Raw genomic sequence first — 13,502 nt, forward strand, 5'->3', positions numbered from 1 at the left:
CTGTTGAGAAGCTAACATCATTTTATTCTTAATCATCTGCCCCTGAAATCCTGATAATGGTCATCAACTCTCCTCACTACTGCTAGGCAGGCAGAGTGCTCAAAGTGCAGACTGCGCTAGTCCTAGTAATTCTGTCTCCCTCAGCAAACTATGACTTTACACTTTGAGCAAATTTTCCTTCTCTGTAGTTTGCAGTCCTTTCTATGCATAAATTAAAAGAACACTATAGTCACCTAAATTACTTAAGCTAAATAAAGCAGTTTTAGTGTTTAGATCATTCCCCTGCAATTTCACTGCTCAATTCACTGTCATTTAGGAGTTAAATCACTTTGCTTCTGTTTATGCAGCCCTAGCCACACCTCCCCTGGCTATGATTGACAGATCCTGCATGAAAAAAAAAAAACTGGTCTCACTTTCAAACAGATGTAATTTACCTTAAACAATTGTATCTCAATCTCTAAATTGAACTTTAATCACATACAGGATGCTCTTGCAGGGTCTAGCAAGCTATTAACATAGCAGGGGATAAGAAAATCTTAATTAAACAGAACTTGCAATAAAGAAAGCCTAAATAGGGCTCTCTTTACAGGAAGTGTTTATGGAAGGCTGTGCAAGTCACATGCAGGGAGGTGTGACCAGGGTTCATAAACAAAGGGATTTAACTCCTAAATGGCAGAGGATTGAGCAGTGAGGCTGCAGGGGCATGTTCTATACACCAAAACTACTTCATTAGGCTAAAGTTGTTCAGGTGACTATAGTGTCCCTTTAATATAAAAATGCTATATATAGTCTAAGCAATAAGATTTAATACAAGCATAATGAACTCAAGTGGTACAGACATGTTGCAGATTGCCTGCAGTCAAATATTGTCAGTTATTCACCAAAGTGAGAATTTGAGGTGAATTTAAAGTGAATTTAGAATTTATGACCAGAGTAGCCAAACTGAAAGCATAGCTGGCTTAAACAATGTGTCCACTATTTGACCTCAAATTGGAAATTCACTTTGAATTCTCACATTAGTGAATTACCCTGTATATCAGGCTTCCCCAAATTTCGGCCTTCCAGGTGTTGCTGAACTACAACTCCCATGATCTTCAGCCTATCTATTTCATTCATAGAATCATGGGAGTTGTGGTTCAGCAACATCTGGAGGGCCGGAGTTTGAGGAAGCCTGCTGTAAATCTTTGTCGTTTTTCTTTTGTATAATTTTAGGTAAACCGGTCAGTATTTAGCAGTTACTGTGTGTGTGGTTGTTTCTTTATAAAGAATGGTGAATGAATGGAAAAATAACTAATAATTTAGTCATCACTTGGCAATTAAGAAATACATATCCAACCATGGGCAGGGCATTGCAATCAGCAGTGAATTCATACACTCTGTGTACATAGGAGGAGATGTTAACCTCAATAAGGTGTGGTCATAGATGGGTTAATGCGTTCTATTCTGGAACTGGATAGAGTTTGCTCTACTGAACTCTGTGAACAGTTGTGTAACAATGTTTCAGTCAAACCTTTGGCAGGAAGATGGGTACATGTTTTGATGGCCTTGTACAGGAAGGGGTTAAACATGGCAGCCATGTTTATATAGTTGGTTCATATAGTTTAAATCAAAGTTTCTCAAGTCTGTGCTTATTCCCTCAGTATTTATGATGGGAGTATCTGTATTACTCTTGAATTTTGTGATAATGTATGTATTTATTTATTTTGGCTGTTTCTTTAAAATAACACATAATGCAATTCCCTTTGCAGCAGGACATTTGATCATGAACACCTATGCAAGTAAAGGCTAGTAATACATTAAGATCCCCAACATGCAGGCAGTGCTGTGGGGTGCAGGAGGTTAAATGGAAGAGGCGGGCTGATAGGCTGAGCTAGTTTTTAACAGCACCCACCCCTTGCCTTGTGATTCATCATTATCATCTCCTGTACGGACACAGAAATGGACCCTGGTGTCTTTCTCCTGCAGCCGCCTGTTTACCATCCGGTGTGTGGGGTGTCAGGGACCAGGGGAGGGTTAACTATGTATCAATATCTCTAAGTATGCCCTGACCAGCTGGATACAGGAGAGGGGGTTGTTGTGTGTATCAGGAGCTGAAATAGTACCAAAGGGCAAAGGGACAGAGCACTATGTATAAATAAGCTGCACTCTCCTTTCCAGTGCAGTGTTGTGTCACTGCCAGTATGCTAAGTTACTGCAGGCTGGCTAAGCATGATTAGAGCTATTACTGCTGGTATTGCAGAGGGGGGCCATCCTTGCTTATAAAGCACTGCTATTTACGACCATTGGCATGCAGGGCAAGTATGTGTGTGGCATGGAGGGTGACCTGCACTTGCTTAAAGAGATCTGATGCTAATGACATTGGCATTTGTTTAAGCATTTATTGACATGCTGTATGAGTTTCATTCCTGATATGCTGGAATGTTCTGAAATGTGTAGTCAGAGAATGCTTTCACTATAATGCAATACTCATCCCTTTATACTGTTTTTAGTATTGAGATACTCCTTTAAAAAAAATTCAAAATATCTTGTGCATAGCCATATTACCAATTAGGTAGCCTTAGGCAACTGCGTAGGACCCTGGGCTCAGACAACGTTGCTTGTATTAACAGATTTGATTGCTCACTGTACCTGTCCTATTCAGATTGTATAACCCATGTGGATGGAGTCTCTTTGTGGATTTGACTTTGTGTCATGTCCGTGCACTACCAGCAGTACCACTGCCAACCCAATCGCAAGCACATATTTGAGACCCTACAAGGAGACCTGTTCATTGCAGGAATATTCATAGCAAAGATATCATGTAGTTGTGTTAACCCCTTAAGGACCAAACTTCTGGAATAAAAGGGAATCCTGACATGTCACATATGTCATGTTTCCTTAAGGGGTTAAAGTGGTTCTGTCACCTTCTGTGGTTTTTGCAAAGACCCCTAATGGTGACAACGCTGCTTGGTATGCGCTGGCCTGAAAGTGCATCTGAGGTGAGTTGTACTTACCTGATGCTGTCCCCCTGCTCGTGTAGCCATATTTCTTCAGCTCCTGGTGCTTCATCTGCAGGGGCCCATAGCAGTGCTGTACTCAAACATGCGCGAGAGTACAGCACTGATATATGGAGGTCCCTGCAAGACTCTGGGATCCTCAATAGATATAATCTCACAATAAGCAAGATATTGCCATGTTCCCACAGACGTGACATGACAAAACTTGACCATGGTAGTTCCGCATTTGGTCAAGTTTTGTAAAACTTTAAAGGGACACTATAGTCACCTGAACAACTACAGCTTAATGTATTTGTTCAGGTATGATCCATAGCTCCCTGCAGGCAATCTAATGTAAACACTGTATTTTCAGAGAAAATACAGTGTTTACATTGATTGATAGGAATACCTCCAGTGGCCGTCACTCAGACGGCCACTAGAGGGACTTCCTATCACGCAGGGCCCTAAAAAGGCCCTGTACACGTCAGACGTATTAAAATACATCTGACGTGTGCAGGAGAGAGAAGGCACTGTGTGCGCGCCTTCTCTCTCCAGCCTGTCAGCAGAGGAAGGGGGCGGGCAAAGACCGCAAGCTGAGCTGTCAGTCAGCTCAGCTCGTGGCCGCGCACACCACGCGCATGCACGGTAGTGCGCTCAGGACTTCAGAGGGCGGCAAGAATGCCGCCCTCTGAAGTATGTGCGGCAAAGCCGCGCATGCACACAAGGGAGCAATGACTCTTCCAAATGGAAGCGTCTGATTGCTCCCTGCTCGTGCCCGCCTATTTCGTCATTTTGACGAAATAGGGGGCACGGCTTCACGAGGCTCCCGGCGCTGGAACCAGGTGAGTAAAACTGCTTGGCTGGAGAGTCCCTTTAACATCCCTGTTTTGTCTCATATATTTTTGACTGCATTGGTATTTCAATAAAATTACAGTACAGTTTATGAAGATTTCATGTAAAGTTTATCTTTATGAAATGCTCAAAATTAGTTTTTAAGAATACATTTGCTTGTAATTCTCCTGACACTAATAAAATGTCTCTACATCAGATTTTATTCTTTTACTTAAAAATATGTATGTACCTTGACGAGTACACATAAGATGTCTATTTGCGGGTTCATTCAATGGTGCATGTTTTTATTGCACGCATTATGACTGTCTTTTGGTTATATTTGCAGATTGTTCCCTATGTGTGCACAATTTTTGGGGGTCTCCGTCCTGGCAAAATGATTCTTATACAAGGGACTGTTTCGAGCACAGCAAGTAGGTGTGTGACACCAGGTAATAACCTTGGCCAATCTGTCCTCCGATCTGTTCTTTTACCATTCATAGGACCCAAATAACTCTAACCTCATAGTCTATCCTAAATTCCCTATTTTCTTGGAGTTTAGTCACCAATGTTAGCATTGTCCCCTTACCCTTTAAAGAAATAAAATAAACGAGTAAAGCAAAAAATCTACCTTGCGCTGTCCTCAAGTTCTCCCTACAGCCTGATCATCCTCTGGTGATATGCATGATGACGACAGCTTTCCAATATGCACAGAATTGGCATTAGCCAGCCCGGAACTATCATTCCAGGCTGGCTAATGACACTGCCGTAGGTGGACTTACACCTCCAACATAACTCTATGTGCAGCTCTTAAAAACGCTGCACATACAGTTGCCCATACAGGCTCTAAGCACCATGAACACTTCAAAATGCTGAAATAGTTATAGAACTTTGAGAAGCTCTTTAAATATCTCCCCATGTAGAACCAGGATATATAACTTGGGGGTTATAATTATGAGGTCACCCAAGTAAAGACTGTACACATACAGGGGCATTTACAAACATGTTAATTGTCTGCAATATAAATGATATTTTTTTTTTAGGCTGAAATAGGATTCCAAATATAGGTGACTTGGAGAATTATTCCTGTTTGCCTATTTTGAACTAAAATGTAAAAGTGCAGTTTGAATTTCAGGCAATTATCTCTCTAGTGAACAAGCAAATGTAAGAATGTCTGGTGTATCTATCCATTTGAGAATTATAAAGCCATTGTTCACTGGGGGAAAAAATCCCCTTGAACACCGAATGTATTTGGATACCTCTTTCATTTTCAGTTCTTACACGTCTGCATTTTTACAATGTTACTCATTACATGAAAACCTGCAGTATTGGCTTTAAAGAAACAGTGAAACAAAAATTACCCTGCATTTAATAAAATGGTGTGTATCTCAAAGTACATGCCATTTCTTTTAGCCCATGGTAGGAGTATTGTTGTTGTAACCTGTACTTCCATTAGAGAGCAAATACTAAAAGTAGATTAATGGTTTCCCATTTTACATTATATGTATAATCAGGCTATAGATTTTGTGAGGCCCAAGTTAAGGTTTAATTACAAAGCTCTCTAGTCCTCTAATTAGGACCTTTTTTAGACCCAATCTTTTATGTTCTTGCAGTCCCCTAAACCTCTGCACAATATTCCTTCCCTTTAATACAGGTGGTCCTCACTTTGCGACCTACCTGTTTAACGACGGCTCGCACTTACGGTCAGCTCTCTAGCGTTAGGATTCACGTTAGAGAGCTGGTCTATGTTTGGGGAATTTTCCCCGGACATGGATTAGAGGGATTCCCTGCTCTGGTGCGTATGTCTACGTTCAGGGATTTGAGTGATTCCATGCTCTGCTGTGAAATTTCCCTGAACGTAGACATACGCACTACAGCAGGGAATCCCTCTAATCTATGTTCTGTGAAATTTCCCTGGACATAGACTTGCGCTGGTGCGCACGCACCTCAGTTACTGACCAATTCTTTTTACGACCGGGTCGTAAGAACGGAACCCTGTCGGTAAGTGAGGAGCGTCTCTGATTACAAATGGACAAAATCCGGTGAAAACTACCAAATTCTGACCACATAGGCAATTCTTGTCAAATTTGTTTTAGTTAAAAGTTTTCATTTTTAACAATAATCATTGTAAAACATTGAAATATATGGAATAAATAATAAGAATACATATAACTCAAACAAACCAAAAGAAACAGGGGGGAGGAATTATCCATCCATTATAAAGTTGATAACATATGCTCTATGAAAAACACTATATAGTGTCAAATAAGGTGTAAACGCGATACGTAGTGTATAAACAGTTGCATATACAAACAGAACAAGAGTTAAAGGAGAGGCACATAAACTACAAACCAGTAAAAATTTCATCAGAAAGAGTATTTTCGTTTGACATAATCCTCCCATATGTTCCAGTGGTAAGTTAATAATTTTGTTGTGTTTGTTTGGCAATCTCAGGTGCATCTCATAGCACTTATTCTCTAAGGCCAATGTTAATACCTCTTTAATAGCAGGAACTACATCAGACTAGTGATGTACCGAACTGTTCGCCGGCGAACATAGCATGTTCGTGTTCGCCACGGCGGGCGAACACATGCGCGGTTCGATCCGCCCCCTATTCATCATCATTGAGTAAACTTTGACCCTGTGCTTCACAGTCAGCAGACACATTCCAGCCAATCAGCAGCAGACCCTCCCTTCCAGACCCTCCCACCTCCTGTACAGCATCCATCTTAGATTCATTCTGAAGCTGCATTCTTAGAAAGGAAAGTGTAGCTGCTGCTCATTTGATAGGGAAATGTATAGCTAGGCTAGGGTATTCAGTGTCCACTACAGTCCTGAAGGACTCATCTGATCTCTGCTGTAAGGACAGCACCCCAAAAAGCCCTTTTTAGGGCTAGAACATCAGTCTGCTTTTTTTTTTTTCTGCATGGCACATGTGTGTAATCTGATCGTACAACGCTTTGTGCATTAGTACACAGGCTTACAGGTCATCCTGAAGCAGGCCAGGAAGGTGTGTGGCCATTTCAGGCGTTCCTACACGGCCATGGCGCACTTTGCAGATATCCAGCGGCGAAACAACATGCCAGTGAGGCGCTTGATTTGCGACAGCCTGACACGTTGGAATTCAACACTCCTAATGTTCGACCGCCTGCTCCAACAAGAAAAAGCAGTTAATGAATATTTGACTATAGTCACCTAAATTACTTACGCTAAATAAAGCAGTTTTAGTGTATAGATCATTCCCCTGCAATTTCACTGCTCAATTCACTGTCATTTAGGAGTTAAATCACTTTGTTTCTGTTTATGCAGCCCTAGCCACACCTCCCCTGGCTATGATTGACAGAGCCTGCACGAAAAAAAAACTGGTTTCACTTTCAAACAGATGTAATTTACCGTATATACTCGAGTATAAGCCGAGGCCCCTAATTTTACCCCAAAAAACTGGGAAAACTTATTGACTCGAGTATAAGACTAGGGTGGAAAATGCAGCAGCTACTGGTAAATTTCTAAATAAAATTAGATCCAAAAAAAATAATATTAATTTTATATTTATTTACAGTGTGTGTGTATATAATGAATGCAGTGTGCGTATGAATGCAGTGTGTATATAATGAATGGAGTGCAGTGCGTGTATATGAGTGCAGTGTGTGTGCAGTGTGTATATAATGAATGCAGTGCAGTGTGTGTGCAGTGTGTATATAATGAATGCAGTGCAGTGTGTGTGTGTAGTGTGTATATAATGAATGGAGTGCAGTGTGTGTATATGAGTGCAGTGTGTGTATATGAGTGCAGTGTGTGTATATGAGTGCAGTGTGTGTATATGAGTGCAGTGTGTGTATATGAGTGCAGTGTGTCCCCCCTCCCCCTCCCCCCTCCCCTCCCCCCCTCCCATTTAAAAAAAAAAAAAAAAAAAAAAAAAAAAAATAGAGTGTACAGGTAGTTGGACTTTAGTTTTTGACAAAGTTGTGACATGATTATTTATATAAAAAAAAAAAAATGATGAAAATAATTACAATCTGTTGAAAACGCCAAGCACAGTATATATACTTAGATGTTTAACTCAGCAAATAAGCTTAAAGACAAAAAAAAAAAAAAAAAAAAAAAAAAAAAAAAACAAACAGGGGGGGGGGGGGAGGGGGGACTATTGGCTCAATTGGGACAAATTGCCGAGACCTTAAGTCCATACGTGTCACACCGCCACTGTGTACCCCTCCGCCCCTATGTTACGGGTAAAACAATCTTTTGGTTAACTTAAAAAAAAAAAAAAAAAAAAGATATATGTAAATACTTGAAGGGAACAGATATGATTAGTATGCGGGTATTTCTATGAGGGCATTAAGATGTCCGATGTTTATGATTTTTGTACATGGTTTTTCATATAGTTTAGCATTATACCTAGGTTAGGGCTTCGCCTCCTTACAGGGATTGAGGGATGTCACCTGGACCCCCTGACTTACAACTTACGGCCTGACAGTTTCATTGGTACCGGCCTGAATATAGCCACATTGTATCGGTTAAGACACGGCCGGCTTTCCCCCCGCCTGCTGGGCCCAGTGCCTTATTGCATTATTAATCGTACCTACACTATATGCTCTGTACACACGTTTTTGACACATAGGTTTAGCACTGTCTTATACTCATTTTATTGGGGTTCACATTTGCGACTCTACATATAACCAGCGGTGGGCCCCCTATACATGTGGCTCCGCCGTGGACACTGCGAGAAGGTGGACGGATGGGGGAACGTAGGGGATCTCCCCTCGGGAGATACATTCAGACCCCGGACCCAGGCCCGCTCATACGGTCTGACCCGCCCTGACTTAGCTCAGACCCCAGACGGGGGCTACCGCCCCGTAGGCTCAACAGATGAGACATAGACAGATGACTGATCAGGGTACCACAGTGGCAACTTTTCAGGTCTCAAATGGTTCATTACCCGGAGGAGGCTCTACGTCTGCCCATTTAGGTCCATATAGGTCTTAGCGGGCGCGATTCGAGTGGGAGCACAGGGACCCTTGCTCCCTTATCGCGTTGATCGTGGTGAGGGATGAGGGAACACGCTACCCACAAATCACTGGCTACTGGTGAGATCAGTGCTTCTCTACATCCAATTGGGTTTGGATGCCTTGGTTCTTCTTTCCCTTTTTCTCTTTCCTTTTTCTCTTTCTTTCTTCTCTCTTCAAGAGGTGCGGAGCTGGGGGGTGGGGGGTGTGGGGGGGCCTCGGTGGGGTCGTGGGACCCGGGGGGGGGGAGTAGAGACCCGTATGTCCCGGTCTACAGAAGCGGGGGGACCATGAAACAAGATGACACTTAAAATCTCTACTTTGAATGTCAAGGGTCTCAACGCCCCCAGGAAGCGTCGCCTATTGTTTAGGGAACTCAAGAGGCTGCATACTGATATAGCATTTATACAGGAAACACACCTTCCTAAGCAGGCCAAGTTTGGCCTGAGGGACCATGCCTTCAAGGGTTCTTATGAAGCCAGGTCTCTCCGTAAACGCAATGGAGTGGCCATCCTGGTCAAATCCAGTTGCCCCTTCAGGAAAACGGCCCAAGAGTCGGACCCAGAGGGGCGGTACATTATAGTCTCGGGCATACTGCACTCACATACGATCCACCTCATCAACGTGTATGCCCCTAATCAACCAGACCCCGCCTACTGGCGGAACCTCCGGGAGAGAATTGCGACATTGCCCCATGGTATGGTTTATGTCGGCGGGGACTTCAATGCCGCACCGAACCCGGCAGTAGACAGGAGCACTAAGGACGGGACCCTGAGGTCCCAGGGCCGAGGGGGCCAGGATCGGTTGCTTAACCGGTTTCTGACGGACTCTGGCCTGGTGGATGTCTGGCGCGCCCACCATCCGGGGGATAAGGAGTACACGTACTATTCGGCACCGCATGGTACGTATTCACGGATCGATCTCTTTTTCGCCAATGCAACAGGGATGCCCAGGATAGTCGACTCGAGAATCGGTAACATCTCGTGGTCCGACCATGCCGATGTGACCATTACTTTGGGCAGCCTTTGCGTGGCCTCTCCATGGAATTGGAGGTTGAACACTTCCTTGCTACAGGATCCCGTTTTGAGGGAACAGATCCGTCGAGACATCCATGAATACTTTGACATGAACGATACCCCAGACGTCTCCGCGAGCACGATCTGGGCAGCCCACAAAGCTATCAGGGGCTCCCTCATAAAGCTGGCTACTAGACGTAAGAAACTGAAACATCTTCAATTGGAAACTCTACTGGAACGACTGAGGACCCTTGAACTGAAACACCAAACGGCCCCAGATACGGTGACACTCGAACGATTGGAGGGCATCAGGAGGGACATCCGGACCTTGTTGCTAGACGATGCAGCGCGCTCCATGGTATGGTCGCGGCGGTCCTTTTACGAGAAATCCAACAAAATGGACTCGCTCCTTGCCAGGACTCTGCGACCCAGACAGGAACATTCTCATATAACAGCCATAAGACACCCAGACGGATCGACCAAAACGAGACCCGATGAGATCGCTAAGGTGTTTGAAAACTTCTATAAACAATTATACAACCATACGCCGGACCAGCAGACGAGTGAGGTAGGTGAGGAAGAGATCATACTTGAATACCTTAATAAACTTGGGATGACCAAACTTAAGGGGGAAGCCGCGGTTGCCCTCGCGGCGGATATCTCCGAGGAGGAGGTAAGTAAAGCCATTTCTAACTTAAAAAGCAATAAGGCACCGGGACCTGATGGTTTCGAGGGCTCTTATTATAAAATATTTAGGGAAGAATTAGTGCCTCCACTGACCAGGCTCTTTACCGACCTCCGGCAGGGGGGTCGGCTGGATCCAACAATGGCCCTAGCTACAATGGTACTGATACCCAAACCCGATAAGGACCCGCTCGCACCTGAAAACTACCGGCCTATCTCGCTGATCAACCATGATCTTAAGATCTTGGCGAAAATACAAGCAGATAGACTAAACCCGTTACTGACCTCTCTGGTGCATGCCGATCAGGTTGGCTTTATTCAGGATAGACAGCTGTTTGAGAACACTCGGAGGAATATAGGCTTGATCTGGCAACAAGTGACATCGAAAGTACCGACGCTGGTGGTAGCTATCGACGCAGAAAAGGCTTTCGACAGGGTGCGGTGGCAATTTCTATTTACGGTACTGAAACACCTGGGGTTCCCGGATGAATTCATAACAACCACAAAGGCCATGTACCACAACGTTCAGGCACAAGTGCGGATCACGGGAGCCCCTATGACGCCGTTTCGGCTATTTAACGGTACTAGACAGGGCTGCCCACTCTCCCCCCTCTTATTTGTACTGGCCCTGGAACCTTTGCTCCAAGCCATAAGGCATCACCCAAACATACGTGGAGCACGGGTGGGGGATAGTGAGTTCACCGTATCGGCATACGCCGATGATATCCTCCTTACCGTTACTAACCCCCTGGACTCCATGGCCGCTCTACAAGGAGTTATAAGAGAGTATGGCGCGATGTCGGGTTATAAGGCCAACATGAGCAAGACCAGCGCAATGCCGATCCATTTGTCCGATGCCACCGTTCACCGCGTTCGAGAGACCTATGGCCTCAAAATAGAAAGAGATGCCCTGAAATACTTGGGTATACAACTTACGGCCGACCCTCTGCGCCTATACTCTGCTAATTACGACCCCGTGATTCGCACTCTGACCGGAGACCTGGAGAAGTGGACGGACAAGCCCATCTCCTGGATCGGACGGATTAACTCGGTTAAAATGAACGTCCTCCCGCGCATCCTGTTCTTATTCCAAGCCTTGCCGATCCGAGTTACGAAAACCCAACTGATACCATTACAAAGATCAATCAGCGCATTTATATGGCAGAATAGGAGACATAGGATATCCTGCCAAGTCCTCTACAGACGTAGGGATAGAGGGGGCCTGGGCCTACCAAACGTCTACTTCTACTACCTGGCAGCCCAGTTGACTCAGGTTGCGATGTGGCACTCGCCGACAGGGGAGAGGAGATGGGTGGAGATGGAGTCCAGGATGATGGGGAGCGACGTCCCCCACTTTACTATGTGGGTCCCGAAGGAATACAGGCCTCTGACACGGGCATTCTGCCCGTCCATCCAGAACTCGCTCCGCATTTGGGACGAGACTAATTGCAAATACGGTCTGTCCTCTTCCCCCTCCCCCTTGACCCCGATCCTCCGTAACAGGGAATTTCCACCGGGAATGGCTCCTGGAGATTTTAGGAATCTGGAGGGACTAGGGTTAAGGCGGATTCACCAACTTTACCGCCACGGACAGATAATCCTGTTTGACGACCTTAGACGGGACTCCCACTTAACACCATCAGACTTCTTTCGCTACCTTCAGATTCGAGACTTCGCCAAAAAACCCCATATAAAGGGAGCTGCGCAAACAGGGATGACATTCTATGAAAAGCTGTGCCGAGAAGGATCCGTCCCTAAGGGTATGATCACACTCTTGTACGCCCACCTTAGCTCGGAGAACAAAGAATGGGGACGTCTGACCTACGCCGACCAGTGGGAGGCAGATCTGGGAGAGGTTCTGGAGGGGGTGGAATGGCAGGACATATGGGAGGCTAATAAGAACTCCTCCGTCTGCGTCACTCTCCAAGAACAATCATGGAAGACTATGTTCCGTTGGTATACCACCCCTGTCAAACTATATAAGATGCACAAACTGGATACCGATGATTGCTGGAGGGGATGTGGTAACCAAGGTACATACCTCCACATGTGGTGGGATTGTCCAAAACTACGTAGCTTCTGGAAGGCAGTAGAGGACTTACTGACTCAGACCTTCCACAAACCCCTACTACTGGATCCATGGGTGTACTTACTGAATAGACCCATTGACGGGTGGACCAAACGGGAGCAGACATTGGTACATAAACTAACCCTCGGGGCTAGACGTACTATCGCGACAGCATGGCTCTCCCCGGAAGGTCCAGAGATCTCAGGCGTGATCTCACGGATCCGAGACTGCCGACTGATGGACGACCTGACGGCACGGGTGAAGGGTACGACAGAGAAGTTCATAAAACTCTGGGAGCCCTGGGATAATAGCGTAGCAGGATCTGCGTAAACGGATTATGATCACCAGGAGGATGGGGCATGGGGGTTCTCGGGCTCTCCCACTGCCGGTCGCGTGGCGCCCCTGGCTGGTTGCCCCGCACTCGCTGCGTCCCGGTTCCAGCACCTCACCTCTTTTTCTCTTCTCTTCTTCTGATCTTTTACTTCTCTCTCTCCTATAACCACCCCGGATTTCTCATCATCGGGTTTCGGGGGTAGGCTTTCTCTTTTTATTGAAGGTCTCATCCTTCTTGGTTCCTCACTTTGCCTGTATACCCAACATCTCCTCAGATACGATCGGTGCGATAGGGGAATGCGGAGATACCATATTCTCTGGATGCCTTTTTCCTGCCAGACACCTTGTGGGATAATGGGTCATTCCCCGAGTCATATACACTTCCTCCAACTAGAGGCAGCTGACTGTGACGACCTGTACGGGGAAGCTCGGGATGGTTTGGCTATGGCTATTAGGTGACCTCTTGTATCACTAATGTGGTTTCACGCTAACCGGACACGTTACATTACATTCCTGGCCCTTTATTCGAATAGATGATGGAAGACAACAGCCAAAAAGTACAGCATAAATCCAAATCCCCGATGGGGACCCGGCG

At 45.3% G+C, this 13,502-nt stretch overlaps 1 protein-coding gene across 1 annotated transcript in view; it reads left to right on the plus strand.

The window, feature by feature from the left end:
- The first annotated feature begins 1,893 nt into the window (after positions 1-1,893).
- LGALS12 (galectin 12) overlaps positions 1,894-13,502 on the plus strand; it is a 31,101-nt gene continuing 19,492 nt past the window's right edge. Inside the window, exons 1-2 of the mRNA XM_063437726.1 lie at positions 1,894-1,983; positions 4,153-4,241. Coding sequence (XP_063293796.1) covers positions 1,939-1,983; positions 4,153-4,241 — 134 coding nt within the window. The 5' untranslated portion in view covers positions 1,894-1,938. The remainder of the gene's footprint in view (positions 1,984-4,152; positions 4,242-13,502) is intronic.

The sequence above is a fragment of the Pelobates fuscus genome, chromosome 12 (genome assembly GCF_036172605.1).
Source record: "Pelobates fuscus isolate aPelFus1 chromosome 12, aPelFus1.pri, whole genome shotgun sequence".
Lineage (NCBI taxonomy): Eukaryota > Metazoa > Chordata > Amphibia > Anura > Pelobatidae > Pelobates > Pelobates fuscus.